The sequence below is a fragment of the Rhinichthys klamathensis genome, unplaced genomic scaffold (genome assembly GCF_029890125.1).
Source record: "Rhinichthys klamathensis goyatoka isolate OS25496 unplaced genomic scaffold, OSU_Roscu_1.1 h1tg000019l_1, whole genome shotgun sequence".
Lineage (NCBI taxonomy): Eukaryota > Metazoa > Chordata > Actinopteri > Cypriniformes > Leuciscidae > Rhinichthys > Rhinichthys klamathensis.
In genome coordinates, this window is record NW_026606570.1 from 6,952,860 (window position 1) to 6,966,753 (window position 13,894).

At 39.4% G+C, this 13,894-nt stretch overlaps 1 protein-coding gene across 1 annotated transcript in view; it reads right to left on the minus strand.

Annotated features, from left to right (window-relative positions):
- Positions 1-503: 503 nt before the first annotated feature.
- Positions 504-13,894, minus strand: part of setbp1 (SET binding protein 1) — an 81,479-nt gene continuing 68,088 nt past the window's right edge. Inside the window, exons 3-4 of the mRNA XM_056237574.1 lie at positions 7,640-10,976; positions 504-4,155 (exon numbers count right to left, since the gene is read on the minus strand). Coding sequence (XP_056093549.1) covers positions 3,647-4,155; positions 7,640-10,976 — 3,846 coding nt within the window. The 3' untranslated portion in view covers positions 504-3,646. The remainder of the gene's footprint in view (positions 4,156-7,639; positions 10,977-13,894) is intronic.

Sequence of the window (13,894 nt, forward strand, 5' to 3'; positions counted from 1 at the left end):
TTTCAGTGTCACAGGATCCTTCATTTACATTTATGCATTTGGCAGACGCTTTTATCCAAAGCGACTAACATTGAATTTTCAAGTTACACATTTACATTCTTATCAGTTCTTGCTTTCCCTGGGAATCGAACCCATGAACTTGCCGTTGCAAGCGGCAACAATCTACTGTTTGAGCTACAGGAAAGAAATCATTCTTATATGATGATTTGCTGCTCAAGTAAAATTTCTTATTATTATCATCAATGTTGAAAACACTCTTTTTCAGGATTCTCTGATGGCTAGAAAGTTAAAAAGAACAGCATTTAACTACCGGTATATATATATTTTTTTGTAACAATGTAAAAGTCTTTCCTGTCCCTTTTGTTCAATGTATTGCATCCTTGTTGAATATAAGTATTATTTCTTTTTTTTTTAAATAACTGCACCAAACTTTTGAATGGTTTTGAACTTTTTACATTAGTGTACATTCAAGAACTATGCAAAAAAAGGCAAAGAAACGGAAGTGAGCTCTCGATAAATTCATTTATTTAATTTTTTTTGCACAATGAATGACATGAACAAGATCAACTGTATTTTAAGTGCTCAATACTGCTCACCGGAGATGGCTGCACAAAATGAGCTTTACAGTAAGAAAAAGAAATAAAAAAATAAAACTACAAGATCATGAACGGCAAACATGACCAAATACATGCAAGCGTATATGTATGTACATATGTACAGGGTAGTACTTGTATTTATAAACATGTCTGTATACACAGTTACACAAAACATTAATGTGTATACATACATTCTATGTACAATGCATATGTTTGTGTATATCAGTATTTATTCTTCTCTATATACGTCCATTATTTGCTGTTTTTAATATCCATACAATGTACAAAATGCTTTATGAATTTAAAATCCATTACAAAAAAAACATATCAAACAATGTATAAGATCATCTTCTTGACTTTTTTCAAATTGATATGCATACAATGAAATAGAGCATGCAGAGAGAGAAATCAAATGATCAAAATGGTCATAACACCATATGCATGAATTCAAATTTAGAGAGCGATAAGAGCTTCTGTTGTGTCCTCGTTAGGAATATTACTTTCGATTAACACTTCATTTGTATTATAACTTCATTAATAGCAATACAAACTAAAAATACAATAGTACATTTGAGTGGATGACATTCTCTCTGTGACCTCGGAAACATTTACTCGACACAAAGTCGCTATTGACGTTTAGGAGCAGGAACATAAAAAAAATACACTTAACTTCACAAGGCACCAATTATCAGCTGGTGGAGAAAATATATCTGGCATTTTAAAAACCGAAGCCGAGCATATTTGAGCTGCCAGGCCTTGTTACCAAAGCCACGTTTGATTAACCTATTATAATCCTCTATAATGTTTCAGAAAACTGCTACGGTGTACGTTTTGTTTTAAAACAGCTTTCGGTGCCTAAAGCACTAATAAATGGTCAACATTTTTGGCAATGTTCGCAGGTGTTTAGCGGAACCAGCGCAAATGGACAAAAGGTCCAGTACAACTGGCTGAGGCAAATAGCTGCCGGCATATATTATTTCTTTGAGCTTTAATGCACTGCAAGTTATCACGAGGACAGAATGGTTCATAACACCACATGGCATGTTAAGCCACTACATGTGTCCTGCTTTGGACAACTGTGAGTGCAACATATCGACATGATTCTTAGGCATGATTCACGCAGCTATACAGCAACCTACAGAAGGTCGACTATTTACAGGGGACAATTTGTGGAATTAAATTTTTGATTAAGGCTGCACTGCTTAGAGGCTGATTTTTCTCCTCTAGACAATGACTAGAATTGCAAAAGAAATGATAGTCAGTTTTAGCACTATTCTTTTGAACGGTTCAGATTTCAAATTTTTCAGTAAGACCACTTCATTAAACAGAAAGCTTACAAAAGACTAAATGCTAAAAGTTATGTCAGTGGATTCACAGCAATAACCTGATGCATAGTAAATAAGCATGTATTCATTTAAAAAACCCTGCGTGGGTTTGGTTATAGAGATATTTTGAGTGTCTTTAGGTGTACTAGATGTGCTACCTGGTCACTGAACTGTATATATGTATATAGACAGAATGAAGCCTATTACACTGTAGCAAGACCTGTGAAAATGATCACATCGAAATGAACGCATTACAACCAGGGCAGCAAACTCTATTATGTACATTCTAGACTGATATCTTGCCATTAATTGTTCTCAGTACCTGAACATGTTATGGATTTATAGACAAACATAAGGCACATATATGTTAAAACTAAGAAATCAATAACAAATGGAAAGCTATTCAAATTAGGACCACATTCAAATCTATTCTGTCGCTTACGTATATCAGTGTAACTTGATTCTAAAACCGCGTAGGACATATATTTGATTCATTTGTGATGTCTTATGTTCAAGACGATCGCCTATATAGTCTTCAGTGTACATTCTGTTTTGTATTTTTCCAATCCAAATGACAGACTAATCGAAAAATAAGCACACCACCACACCATTCAGAGGAATATACACAAGCAGCTAAACTGAAACCAATCTATCCTATGATGCACAACTACACTGAAACTTTGGTCATGGAGATATCTAATACTGACAGGTATATAGACATACTATTTTTTAGTTAACAAGAGCAGGCACATTCTCAAGGAGTCTCTGGAGAAGGCCATTCGAATAAGAACTTGTTTTCCAGTCAGATCATGGAAATATCACCCAGGTGCTCACTATTATTTAAAGCAAAAAACCAACACTGACACTAAAACTTCAGCCCACTCAAACTTGTCCTACAAAACAGAAAGAAAAGAAATAAGTGCTTTGTTGGTTTTAAATGCAACCGTTGCATTTTTCCATCAAGCCTGTTGTGAACTACTGGGATGCGTTTTGATGTCCTGTGTCTTCAACAAGCCTTCGATCTGCAGTGATTCCACTTCGTTAAGATTACACGACTAAATATGTTTCTCCATTTGAACAAGCTTTCTACTTCTATTTGGTTAAAAACGGAACAAAAACATTTCAAACTTTATATGGTTTTTGATTTGATATGCTGACAGTATAGGTAGATCTAAAATACTTTGAATTTGAAATGTTAGTAGAATATGATGCTATGTACAGTGAAACGATAGCCATCAAAACATCTCTGAAAAGGGTTTCATCCGAAAGTATTGCCATTAGTTCATGCCTGAAACACACCTGAGCGCAGGCAAGCGTATGTAAGCGTGTGTTAGCGGTGAGTTACCAGTGAAATCAACCTCTGCCAGAAGATCTGTGCTTTGTGCTTGAGCGAAATAAAAAACAAGAAAGGAAAAAGTGCACAGTACTGTCATTTAAGTTCATTTACATGTGCTGGTGGATTATGGCTAAAGCCATATTTTCAACGTCCTCATGGTTATGGGCTTTGGGAAAGTAAAAGTTCAGTTTGTCTCCTTGAGACCAATAATAAAGTATGTGATAGAATTGTACATACTGAAAGCAGAGCTCTTTAGACCACAACCATGATCCAAATTCTCAGCGAATGCCCATTAAAATGTGTCAGTAGAATTCAGATCAAAACAAACCGAAGAAACGATACAAAGACCCAAGCACAAGGCTAACTCACAGTGCACTGTCATAACCTCGCTAATGAGAGGTGAGAATAGCTGCTTCTTTCCTGTACCCTCTTCCTCTGCGGTTTGGACGCTCCATTTGGAGCTCTGGCTGAACTTTGTGCCAGTGCTTGCCTCCCTGCATGGATTGCGGGTTGGTTTGGGATCTGGCCATGTGTACCACTGACTCAATGGCGTCTGTGATGGAGTCATGATTGGAGAACTCAAGCTGAGCAGGCACCAGACCGGTGTGAAGGTTCCTCTTCCCAGGAAGGTCCACACACTTTTCAAGAACTGGCATCTGACCCAGCAATCCCTCCTCGAGAGAAAGCGGCTGCTTCCTTGGCCTCCCTCGGCGTCTCTTCACCATGTTGTTCCCTGTCTTGGCCTGCCTCTGAAGTCTCTTGACTTTTAGAATCTTGTTGACGTGATCCAGGTTTTTCTTGGTGGTGAGGATCTTGGAGAAGGCACACATTTTTCGCATGTCGCACTGGATATCTTCCACTTCGTTGCCCTTGTACCTCCTCTTGTATGAACTGTGGTCTGGAGGTGAAAGGACAAGAAACAAAACAAATCAATGAAAATGACAAGCAACAGCTTATTCACAAACAGTTCCAAAAATATCAGAATTAAATGACATTTGTTAATGGTTCTCGCTTCCTGCACTACCTTACTCCATTGCACAGCAACACCGCTACTGAATCAACTAAAAAATATACAGCACAACCAGTTTGATTTTAATTAGAGTAGTACCGATTGTTTTTTCATTTGGCAATGTGTAGTTAAAGATGCACCATGTTTTGCCAGTATTTCTTAATATGATACCACATTTTGTTTGTGTAGTATTTGATTTAATATATAGTTGAGGCCAATTATGGGGTTGCATTTACACCACCTGTCTTTTAAAAAAGACATTAAAAAGATCATTGAAAGACCTTTTGCAAGAATGGTTTTAAAATAATTTATTATTGAAATTCTCATCATTTGGCAAAAGAATTGCATTTATTTAATCGAAATATTTAGTCCCTAAAAGTACTAAAATAATCATTAATGGAACTATCAAGCAACTGGAATCAATAAGAGGAATCAGAACTGGGATCATTACATTCTTTACGGTTCCCATCCCTAGCTATGAGACACTGATTGTGAAAAATGTGCTAGGCCAGTCTGGTAAACATTTGGCCAGTCGTTTGTTATAATATAATTGAATTGCACATCATCTCGCTAGCTGAAGCAGTGATATTTATAAAGTAAACTTAAGACCCCTGAGTGAGTCATGACGTATGCAGCCAGACTGAGAGAGATAAACTTTCTTCTGTGCTTAATGATGTGACAATCCAATGTGTCAACATTCTAATTTGTATTAGCTGGTGTATAAATATTCCTGCATATACAGATCTGATAGCAATTGATACAGCCAAGCTTGTTGAGTCATGCAGTTTATCATTATCAGCTGTCAGTCTGACAGAGTGAAGCGTTAATAAGCGAACATGGGAAAAATGCCCCATGAGAGGAGAGGACTGTGAAGCAACAGCTCACTTAACACTTGACATGTGGATAACTGCATCCATGCACATAATAAGGAAACATCAGGAACCTCCCACTTATCAGTCAATCAGTGAATATAGCGTGTTCACATTCACAATGAATAGAAGCGTCTGTAAACGTGAGTAATAAACTACGAGGCTTCAGATACATTTGTGATTAATTTACTGCATCTACACTTCACGTTGGAGCTTTGGAAGGAAGCCCAGACCAGAGGAAATGCTGGGTTTCTGGCAGCCTTGTTTGAAATGAGTTCAGACAGCCTAAAGCTGCCTAAAATGTGTGTTCCACATCTAAGATCTCTCCTGCACTCTTTTCATATCTCTGGAGAGGTCTCTTTTTCTCTTTTCTTGTTGATTGCCACTCCATCTGGTAGGTTTCCATGAAAACAAACAAGAGCTATAATTGTGGAAGATGTTTGAGATCAGGGCACTCTATGCCTATGCATTTCCAGGTTTCTCTTAAGACTCACTTAAGAGTGCACCTGTGCAAACCCAAAAACAGGATACACTCCTGCTTAATTCTTAATCCAGCTTGGAATCTTCTCATTATAGCATTAAAATGCAATGTTAAATCAAATGGCAACCACACTTTCTAAACAATCAACAGGGCTATTTTGGATGCGAGTTAGAACAAAACAAAACTGCAAAAAAAATAAAATAAGCATGGGTCACTAACCAGCTGTGCATGGGCTCCTTCAGCCCATTTGGTTTCAATAAAGTAAAATGTGTGCCTGACTAAACATGAGCCCTTCCTTCTCTGGCCTCAGTTTATCACTGGGAAACTTGCAGAGTCTTCCCAAGTGCCAACAAATCATTGGACAGAGACATTCATTTTCAAAGGGAGTGTCACAACTCATTTATTCCCTGAAATCTCTACCTGCATCCTGTGCACAATGTTTTCATTAGTGGCAGCAATTTATGGACTTGCCTCGCCGCTGTCCCCACAGCTCCGCTCTACACGGTAGTGGAGGCCTACTTCCTGTTGCCATGGTAACCGAATTCCACAGTTCAAAGGTAAATGATTTTTAAAAAATACAGTGGTGTAAGATCACATTTTTGCCCCTGCAAATTCTCTAGTCGATTGTCAAGGCAAGCTACTCATTTAATACACAAAACCCTTGTTAAGCAAATGTGGGTGTAGACCTGCTTGAAAACTGATCATGCACTGGCATTAGTAAGGATTTTAATAGGGGTTTTCTTGCTTGCAGTGTAAAGAAAGATGAAACTATACCAGTACGATCAAATGGAAATCCTTGGTGTAATTCCTGTGCTAGTAAATTAGTGGCATTAGGTTTTACGTTAAAGAGGGTTTAGAGAGCTGAAAGATCTGTACATTGAAAGCTCCATCAGAATTTCAATCCATACCATATGGGCTCACTGATGTATGATGAATTACTTTCAAGAGCCTGTGAAAGGGTGATATTTCTAATGGATACATTTATTTAGCCCTTTATATAATCTTATTCTTTGTGAGATAGTTTAGATAGACAGATGATAGACAGATGATAGACAGACAGACAGACAGATAGATACACTTTAATTGGGACATAGTAAAGTCAGGCAACATGATATAATCCTTTTACGTTTAAAATATGGAAAAACCTCTTCTCCAAACGAGACACTCCCATCACAATGATTAATAGCCTTATTATCAAAAAGGTGCTGTCGTCATGCCATGATTCCATAGCAAATATAACTAATTAATCGTAAATGAGATGTGACCTTAAATGCAAATTTGAGCATATTAAAGCCTCATTTTGCTGCTTTTATTGCATGATAGCCATAATGCCACTGGCAAAAAATGTGACTGCCATAAAAAGGCAATTCTGTCAAAACATGCTTATCTAAATCTGCGCTTTGAAATCAACACAGATGTACACTTAGGTGGGATGTATGTCATATTTCTCTGTTTAAGTACAACAAACTAGCTCTTTGAAGCATCGAGTAAATTCATGGAGGTGGGTGGTAGCAGGCAGAATGTGAGTCATCCTCATAGTTCCCCTAGGGGAGTGAAAATGTAATCTAACTGTGCCTTGGGCTTGCAATTCCCCTTCAGTGGAGTAGACTGGATTCATTAAACCTCTGGCTTCTCTCCAGCTCTTTTAACAAGAGGCAAGGTTTTTTATTGCATGTCTGTAGAATATAAATCAAAACGTGTGAATAATATATCTCTAAGAAAAAAACATTGGCAGGCAGGGGCGAAAAGGGAGGAAAGAGAAATTTGTGAATTATAGTTGTCTCCATCCATGCATTACACTTTGCTTGCCAGATGTACTGAGAACAGAATACAAAGTGTTCAGAAAGCACATTTGTTTCTCTAGATTTTGTACTTATTAGAACATGATTTCACTTCTATCCAACTAATCACTGCTTGGTAAAGCAAAATAATGTTCATTTATAAAAATAAACAAGTGAATCAATATTTTGTATGGATCTTACATTTGTCTGAATGCATTTCATAGAGACAGATATATTTTTACCTGCTACAGCTGTGTTGGACTGGTACATCTGCTCGGCCCTCTCTTCTCTACCACCTTGGAAAGACGCCATGTTTCCTCCTCTGTATGCAGCAAAGTTCTCCAAGCTATGCCTCCTGATGTGAACGCTAGAATCATCATCCTCTAAGTGCTGTCCCTTGAAGGAGTCCAGCGTCTGGTCCTGGCTGGCTCGCAGGCGCTCATGTGGTTGTCTAGTGCAGATGTTAAGGAAGTTGTTTAGTGTCTCTCCTCGAGTGCGTTTACAATGCTGAGAGTCAGATAAGGATAATGATGAGAGAGTGTCTACTTCAAAGTAGTTCCTGGAAGCTTTTGGCGAAGCATCTGTGCTTTGCTTGCCTCTTTGCTTGTCCTTCAGTTTGGACAGAGAGTTATTCTCGAGTCTCTCATTCAAGAGGCTGAGAAAGGCAGGACTCTGGGTTCCACTGAAGAGCCCGCCGAGATCCTCCCTCTGTGGGATGTACTGATCCTCTTTATGTTTGTACTTGTGCTTGTGCTTGCGTTTGTGGAGACAGACACTTCCCAAACAGCTGCTCGAAGGGTGATGGGAGTCGCTCATTCTAGATGAAGGCATCTCATGTGGCATATTCTTTGCTCGATGTCTGCTAGGAGCAGTGAGACTGGAGGACGCACCAGGGTGAAACTTTGGTGGAGGGACTGGTGGCCTCATGATAGGAGAGGCTGAAGGTCCAAGTGCATGAGATAAGTAAAAGGGAGAAGGGTACTGACCATAATAGCCCATGTTTATCATACTTGTGGCAAGAGGCATGGATGTGTAAGGCATCGCGTAGGGTGCATAGTAATTGCCACCAGGCACTGGGCAGCCAAACCCTTGAATAAAAGGCATCTTTGATATTGGCTCGTTTGACTTGGCTGGCCGACCACGCCTCCTCTTTGACTTATCAGAGCTCCTGCGAAGATAGTGCACAGGGTCGTAGGGATAGTATGGCATAGGATAATAGTGGTCAAAGTTGAGACGGAAGATGCTGGGATAGGAATTCTCATGGTAGAATTTGTAGCTGCGGTGAGAGATTCGGAAGACCTGGAATTTGCTAACCAGCTCCTCGAGGTCAGCCATAAACTGCAGGTCGTCCTGGCTCTGGAGGGCCTTGCGTTTCCTCCTATGCTTCTGCTTCTTCAGGCTCTCTTGAGCAAAGAAATTTTCCACAGCGACCGCAGTGACACGCTTTTGGTAATGCCCCCTCACTGCTTTGCTCTTTGCCTCTATAACAGCTGCCTCAGTGGCATCAAAACTGCAAAGATCAAACGAGTATCTCCGACGGGATGCCGGGCCTTTCTCGGTCTGGTCAGATGTACTGTTGTTGTCAGTGCCAATTCCACTATCACTAGGGATTGTCTCTTCACTGTGGGACTCACTAACTGGAGAAAGGGTGACTTCTTTGATGGAAGCCACTTCAGACAGGTGGGATGGTGAGTTGGCCATTAGTCTTGGGGGTGACAGCTTCCAGTTACTACTGAGCAAGCCCTTATGCGTTTTCGTGGGCAATGCACTGATAGGCTGTAGATTTGGCATTGTCTTCAGGTCATGCTGGCTGGTATCTGTGGTGGCAGGGTGAGCTGTCCCACCTGCTGCAGAGTGACAAGAGAGGGACTGCATGACCCTGGGAGAAGGCATTCCGGTTGTGGATGATGTATTAGAAGGCACTAGAGGGTTCTCGAAGGGACTTGAAATAGGCAACGAGTGCTTATCACTGGCTTTGTGCTCATTTTGCTGGGCTTGAAGATCAATTCTGGGCTTCCTTCCCCGTTTTTTGCCTATGTAAATAGTCCCACGCTTGCTGACATTGATTTGCTTGCCAAAACGGGCCTCGATTGTCGATGCCACGGTCGTCATGGCATTTGAAACTGGAACATTGGACTTCAAGGCAAGATTGCCAGGATTAGAAGTGGACAAAAGTTCATTCAAAATGCTCTGCATCTTGACCAGTTTCATTTTCTTAGTTGCCCTCTTTTTAAGGACACCTTCTTGACCTGATTTCTTGAGTTTTAACTGTTGTGCAGGAGGGGATTTGTTGAAGGCCAACTGCACTAATTTTGACATATTATGCTTCCTCCTCCTTTTTGAAGTGCTGGATGAATTTTGAGTGATAGGGCTAACTGGGCTTGTTGCGGTTCCTTCGTGAATTGTCTCCACAGTAAGCAACGGCTGTTTCTTGGGGCGTCCACGTTTCTTTTTCACTGGAGTAATGACTGTCAAACTGTTTGTGTTTGTGTAGAGTGGGCTCGATGGGGTAATAGGGAAGGCAGAGGGTGGATCTTCAATGGACAGAGATTGATTCACGTCTTTATGAGGAGAGGAGTTCTGGGACTTTAAATAAGACCACCTGTCCTTGACCTTTGATAGCCTACCCTCTGTTTGCTTGTCGGCATCAATCATTGATCTTGGTCTCCCAGCTGGTGTTTTCCTCTGTCTATTCTGAAACATCTCAACATCATCAGTCATTGTCCCAGCACTGTCTTCCTCGCTCTCTCGTAAATTCACACCGAATTGTTTTGGTGCAATGAAATCTATTTTCTTTGTCATTTTAGGTTTTGTGCTCCCTTGGTCTGTTTTATCAGTCTTCTCAACTTGCTGTGTGGTTTGTGAATCAGATAAGTTATCTTCAACTACTTTTCTATTTCTTCGCTTTTTACTCATAGATTCATCTGAGTGAAGGGTGCCACAGCTTGATGTTGTCTTACTCTCATCTGTCCTACTGCTTGACTTCTCAGGCTCCTCAGTCTCAAATTCATTTTTATCAGTTTTGTATGGTTGTCTTTCCTTAGTACTTCCTTGGTTTTCAGTATCTCTGTCCATCTTTTTGACCCACTGAAGGCCTAAATTATGCGTGGTTGTGGCCTTCATTGGGTCTTTCCTACCATATTTACGTTTGATGTTCCCAAAAACCTGCTCAGTGACTACCTGCAAGCCTCTGTCTTTGCTAAAAGAGAACAGACTTGAGTCAGCTGGGGTATTCATTAATGTATCAACTGGAGATGATGCTAGTGTGTCAGTGCTTGGGGAAGACATGGCAGATGCAAAGAGACCTCCAGATGAACTGCCTGTGCCCTTTTTAACTTGCGTTTTCGAGAATGATGTGTTGGGTTCTGACAAAGGGTTCTTGTTGGTGCATACTGGTTCTCTTTTTGATTCTGGTTCTGTCCTGTGTTGCTCTTGGTACACTACATTTCCAACAGTATCCAACGGCTTTGTCCAGTCAAGGTGGTGAATGTCGTTGCTTTTAGACTCATGCTTTGGTTTTGTGCTCTCCATCATCACGTTGTCAGTTTTATTCACAAGTTTATAAGGCCTCTCATAGGTCTGAAATTTAAAAACAAAAGGGAGAATTTAGAAAATAGACCAACGTTATGTCAAGATAATATTATTAAATATTTGAAGAGTAAACCTACACATGCTTTTCATTCTCTTACACAAGGTAGATTGACAGAGAAACATTCACACCTCATATAAAAAAAATTAAACTAACTAGGAACCTACATGTTGTTACTGATAACAACTACTGTTTTGCTGCCAAGTTCTCAGCTTGTGGGCCACACCTACTGAAAGCATATAATACTGTGTACAATTGTGCAAGCCTTTGAGACTTGTGGTTTGGTCTGTTAGAAATAACGTATTGCAAGATCAGCACTTGATACTAGGATATGTTCTGTAAAGCCATCCTGTTTTCAAAGCCAACAGCTACAGGCGGTAATGAAGTTTAACCACAGTTTTGTTTTTCAGCAGGTCAACTTCCATTTCAGAGCTCTGCAGCTGAGGCTAAGACAGTCTATGCTGCGGTTTCAGATTAGTTTACATCTGGGGTCCCAGTGTTTTCAACAGGCTCACAACAGGAAAGACACCAAAAAGACTAAATGCAAAATGTAACTTTAGAAAATAGAAATTGTACATACTTAAGTTACTGCATAAAAAAAAATTAAGAAAAAAAAATAACAACAAAAGAACCAATTGAGAATCATTGTACAAGTCTAATTGTTTAAAGCTTAAAGAGCTTTAAAGAAAGTGGTAGGAATAAGTTATGTTACTTTGGCACTGACAGGTCTGATTGCATCAGTAAAAGATGATTTAGTCTCCTGGATTCTGGTTTGTTTGGGTCACAGAATTTCTGACATAAACCAAAGAAATGCATGGAAAGACAAATGTGGTAAAAGAGTTTAGAAGAGTATAAGTAAGTGCCCTTGAAAGATGACATCCTGGAGTTATGAAAGGCCTGTCTTAAAACAACAGTGAAAGTGAGCTATGAAGAAACCAAAGAAAAAGCACATTGTAAAAGCTCACAACTGCATCTCTTATTTGACGCAAAATCTTAGTAAAAAATAGTAAAAAGGCCATTAGTCAGTTAGGGTTAAACTAACTTAAAGTGACTAACTAGCTAGATTTTTTTCTTTTCTGAAGAAAATGTAAGGGTACTTGCCTCTGAAAAACTCGCTACCATGGTGCAAGGTTTTGTGGGTTGTTTTCTAAACCGTTTCTAAAGGTGTTCTGATGTACTACTAATTGGTTAGGTTAGTTAGTGCCAACTAGGGCTGGGCGATATGGCCAAAAAAATTTATCACGATAATTTTTTTTATATCAGTCGATATCGATAATTATCACGATAAATGCAAATCTTTATTTCTTTCAAGTTTAAAGGCAGATTTTTGCTCCTAAGTGAAAGTTGTAGAAACCAGAGCATTAATTGTGGTTTTAAACTACTCTTTATTGTCAGAACGTATCATGACAAACACTTGCCAAACATATATTTCTTAGTTTCTGCATGTGCTAATGGGGGATATTGTTTCAAGTCTTGAAACAGGTTTGTGTTGCCTGACTTTGATGGCACGTATCTTCAGCACAGTTTGCAGTGCAGGCTGCAATATTAATATTACATGTTTTATCTCGAAACGCATATTTGACAGTGAGTAGACCGTAAATCTGCATCCTAACTCAAGCTAATACTAATATGTTAAATTTATGTTCATTAACAAAAACAGTAACATCTATTAAAAAAAATTAACAACCACATTTTTATTTGGTAAAACGTAATATTCTGACTGTTTGAGTTTTATTCAAATTAACCATTGGTTATCCAGTATCATGCAGTTAGATCATAACCACAGATAAAACCAGGCATAGCCTATAGCAGCTCACTAGCATGGCAATATGTAACTTTATGGTTTCTATGGTATTTGTATGAAAAACTGTAGCCTAAATACATTATTAAATACTGTAATTATATTCCATTAGTCCTTTAATACATTGTCTACATTAATAATATAATACAAATCAATATGTATATCCCACATTTTATGGTGCAGTTAAAATTACTAGGCTAATGTTACAGTAAATCCATGGTAAATGGATTCAGTATCAATTCAGATTCTGACTGTATCGTTGCGCACAGTGTTTCTCCTGTTTGTCAGCTCTGTTTCATCTGCCTTTAAACTGGTTTAAACTGGACATTTGTGTTATTCGCTGAACTCAATCGCTTCTCACTGGATCTCGTGAGCGAGGCCGATCAGAGTAAACGCGTCTGCTCTTGTGAGCTCGCGCTGCCGTTTGGACTTTGAGCCGAGCGGATAAACAGTCCGTGAGGCGCGCGGTTCAAATGAGTTTCGTTCCGCTTTTGGCGCATAAACATTATCGAACATTTATCGAACTCTTGATATCGTTTTATCGAGAAAAATGATATCGCGATAATTATCGTTAATCGTTTTATCGCCCAGCCCTAGTGCCAACCCATTGAGTCTGGCGATGGGAGCTACAACCTGGCTTGCACCATTTCCCAATCCAGTTACTCTCTCTTTACCCCCTCATTTTCCCATTCTCCACTCTTTTATGAATAGTTGTTTCAAAAATGACAAAAATAAAACCCAAATCTTTAAAGTACAGATAGATAAGGAGGAAGGAGAACAGCAGTTTGGTTGTCTTTTAAATTTATTTCCCTTAAAACCAATCTGAGAACCACAGGAGCAACCTTTGACAGGTTAAATGACCACAGACAATTATGGAGTCCACTGGCCAACTTTATAATGGTGACCTGCCAACCTTTCACACTATTTGGAAGAGCTTTTTGTTCCTCCTCTAATCAGCCAAGAGTAATGCATCACTTAACTCCTAACCAGCTCCTGAAAGAGCCCAGGCAGGCAAGACTTTTATCTGCCGTGCACAGCCCTCACCTAAAATATCCTAGCATGCTTTTGACTTGCATGTGTGCGTGTGTGTTTCAGGAGTCATCCCTC